Here is a 2,936-nt window from a genome sequence, read left to right on the forward strand (position 1 = left end):
TCGGATCCAAATCCAAATTCTGAAGGGATACGAGGTTTTTTTTTTTTTTTTTTTTTTAGTATACTAGAAATATATTAGAGCTCAATTCTACTATAAAGTTTAAGTAGTTAACTCATTCCTCCTTCGACGTTTTGCTCTAAATTTAGTAGATTCTATAGTGTTGTTGAGTGGCTTCAGGGAAAAAAATATTAAGTTTTCCATTCTAAATTGCTTTCGTTGTACCGTTAGGGATAGATCAAACATATATATATATATATATATATATATATTATAATAATGTTAAATAATTTATGAGATATTATTAATTTCAATTCTTGTATCTTATTATGTTATATACATATATGTATAATTTCAATTCATTATTCGGAAATATATTTGGCGATTTACCAAGTCCTTATTAAAATAAATGAACAAAAAATCATTTGGTCATCATTAGAATATATTATATACCAATACGATAGCTCCCTTCAAATATTTTAGAGCCTTAAAAGAAAAGGGCATCTCATATTCAATCAAACTAGAAACCACAAAATAAAATAAATAGAGCTTTAAATGGTATATGATTTAGTTTTAACATCTACGATCAATTTGGTTTAAAAATAGTATTTATCTTTTATAAAAAAATTTCCTTTTAGTTATAAAAGAAGAAAAAAAATTACTTGCAGAATTGTATGACCTTTTCTACTAACATGTTATATTACAAGGAGTACTACGTGCATCGCACGTTAAAATTTCTCTTGTATATATAATAATATATATATATATATATATATATATATATATATATATATATATATATATATATATATATATATATAATGAGTGGCTTGATATCCCTTAAACTACTCAAAGTCGGATAAAATTAAAAAGAGAACTACTATTCCCAAATATTTCATTACCAAAATCCCACCAACCAAGATGAGCACTCTCTCTATTACTCGCACAATCCCAACAAATAATTGAAAGAAAACAAACAGAAAAACAAAATCAATTTAAAAGCTTTCATCTAGTCTAGCGGAGACTGCTCTGAGCTTCGAGTAAACCTTGCCAGCCGGCGAGCCCATAATCAAGTTGCAGAGCGAATCCCTGGCAACCTTGATATGCTTGAAAGACCCCAAAATGTGAATCTTGGTGTCGGCGATCACGATCCTCGTCTTCGTCGCGTTCTCGATCGCAAACTTTGTCTTCCCGCCTTTTCCCGAGAGCCTCCCGATAGCCCGGGACTGATGCTCTCCCTTAAGAGTTTTCACGTCCTTGATCTCGAACGACTCGACATACAGCTCGTCGAGCCGGAGAAGAGCCACCGCGTCGATGGGCTCGAAGCCGAGAGTCACGGCATTGACAAAATCCGCGCACTTCTGGAGGTTTCCGACATCGGGGGTGTTGTTTCGGGTCTTGAGCTCGACCCGGCAGTGTTTCAGATTCATTCGGATATCGATCTTCATGTGGTCGTACACGGGCGTATAAACTTCCATCCACGCCTTCTCGAGGGGCTTTTTCCGATGCGCCGGGACACGGACTCGCCGGAATTGGGGTCGGCCGTCCGACATCTCGTGGGCCTTCAAGGCCTCGAACACTGGCTTCGGAGGCAGTGTTTTCGGCGGGTTTGCTTCAACTTCCATTGCTACAGAGGCCATTTTTTTATGTTCGAATAGTATTGTTGGTTTCGGGACCTGCGAAAGGAATCGAATCGAGGTCGAGGATGCTTTGAGCTCAAAATTAAACTCTGCCACCAGCAAAATCGAGCTTCGGACAACTGCTTTTGAAAGGAATACATAAAAATGACAAAGGAAACAAGTAATAAAAAAAATCACCAACAACAATACACCTTTAATTCGAATCCCTAAACAAAATAGGAGCAACAATTACAATACGTCCACTATATGGCTCATGAGTTAAAACTTAATTTAGCTGATAGTTAAGTCTTTATACAGAGAAAACATCAATTAATTAAATCTAAGTGACCCGGAAATACTAGGGTTCTTTATAAGAAACAAAAATGTATGTTCTAACGTGTGTTTAAGCATAATTACTAAATAAATCTGAAACTAGTATTCAAACAGAGCTGGAATCCATGAAGCTCAGAAGTGCAAGTGTCGACAAATATAAACACACGCAACGCAAGCAAGAATTTGAGGTTTCGAAAGTATAGCACGACAAGTCCAAATCAATTTCAATAACATCCGAACAACAAATTCAACACGTAATATCTTATTATCAATAATCAGAACCCTAGAAAATATGAAAATCCCCAATTTAATCATGTGAAGTTCGGACTCCATAACATAAAACTGAGAAGGGAATTCGTGAAATCAAGCTACAATCAACAATAATATTCGAATTATGTGTTTAATCGAGCTTTGATTCGAAGACCAATATGCAATACCCTAACTTTTCCTTTTGGATTTTGGAGCAAGAAGAGAAAGCTCAAGGATTTCTTTACCTTGGTGGAGAAGAAGTCCGTCCAAGCCTCTTCTTCCTCGCCAAATCTGCTTCCCTCTCTTCTCCTATATCTGCTGCAAGTTTATGTCGCGGGTCTAAAAGCTTTTACACTTTATTTGCTAGGTTTTGTTTGACAGGTCACTCAAAGGACAAATCTTCAATTATATATATATATATATATATATATATATATATATATATATATATATATATATATAGAATTTCATTATAAATTTTAGAATAATAAATAGTGCTTGATTAAAATGGTCAAAGTTTCAAGTTTTTAACTAAATAACTAAAATTAAATTGTTAAATGTTTTTTACATTGTAAATAATTTTTTTACGATTTTATATAAATAATCTATCACTTCAAAAACAAATAATCATAAAGTAAAAAATTTGCTATTTTACAAATCTATTCATTTTTAATTGGTTTTTAACTAAAACACCCTAAATTATAATCAGTTAAACCTCATGTAAAAAAAAAATCTAAC

General features: G+C 33.6%; 1 protein-coding gene across 3 annotated transcripts; it reads right to left on the reverse strand.

Annotated features, from left to right (window-relative positions):
- Positions 1-833: 833 nt before the first annotated feature.
- Positions 834-2,595, reverse strand: LOC149393438 (uncharacterized). Of its 3 annotated transcripts, none has more exons than XM_089618373.1 (2): positions 2,444-2,595; positions 834-1,673 (listed from the first exon to the last, which is right to left on the reverse strand). In XM_089618373.1, exon 2 carries the CDS (start codon positions 1,635-1,637, stop codon positions 993-995), a length of 645 nt encoding a protein of 214 aa, XP_089474499.1. In that variant the 5' UTR covers positions 1,638-1,673; positions 2,444-2,595; the 3' UTR covers positions 834-992. The 3 variants fall into 3 exon arrangements, with proteins under 3 accessions (XP_089474499.1, XP_089474498.1, XP_089474497.1); XM_089618372.1 differs by having other exon boundaries at positions 834-1,726; XM_089618371.1 differs by having other exon boundaries at positions 834-1,756.
- Positions 2,596-2,936: the final 341 nt, after the last annotated feature.

This window comes from Urtica dioica, chromosome 6 (assembly GCF_054948205.1).
Source record: "Urtica dioica subsp. dioica isolate 48M chromosome 6, U.dioica_male_clone48M_v1_H2, whole genome shotgun sequence".
NCBI classification, from domain to species: domain Eukaryota; kingdom Viridiplantae; phylum Streptophyta; class Magnoliopsida; order Rosales; family Urticaceae; genus Urtica; species Urtica dioica.

Excerpts from the sequence above, each read along its gene's own strand:
- LOC149393438 (XM_089618373.1), bottom strand. The coding sequence starts at position 1,637 with ATGGCCTCTGTAGCAATGGAAGTTGAAGCAAACCCGCCGAAAACACTG.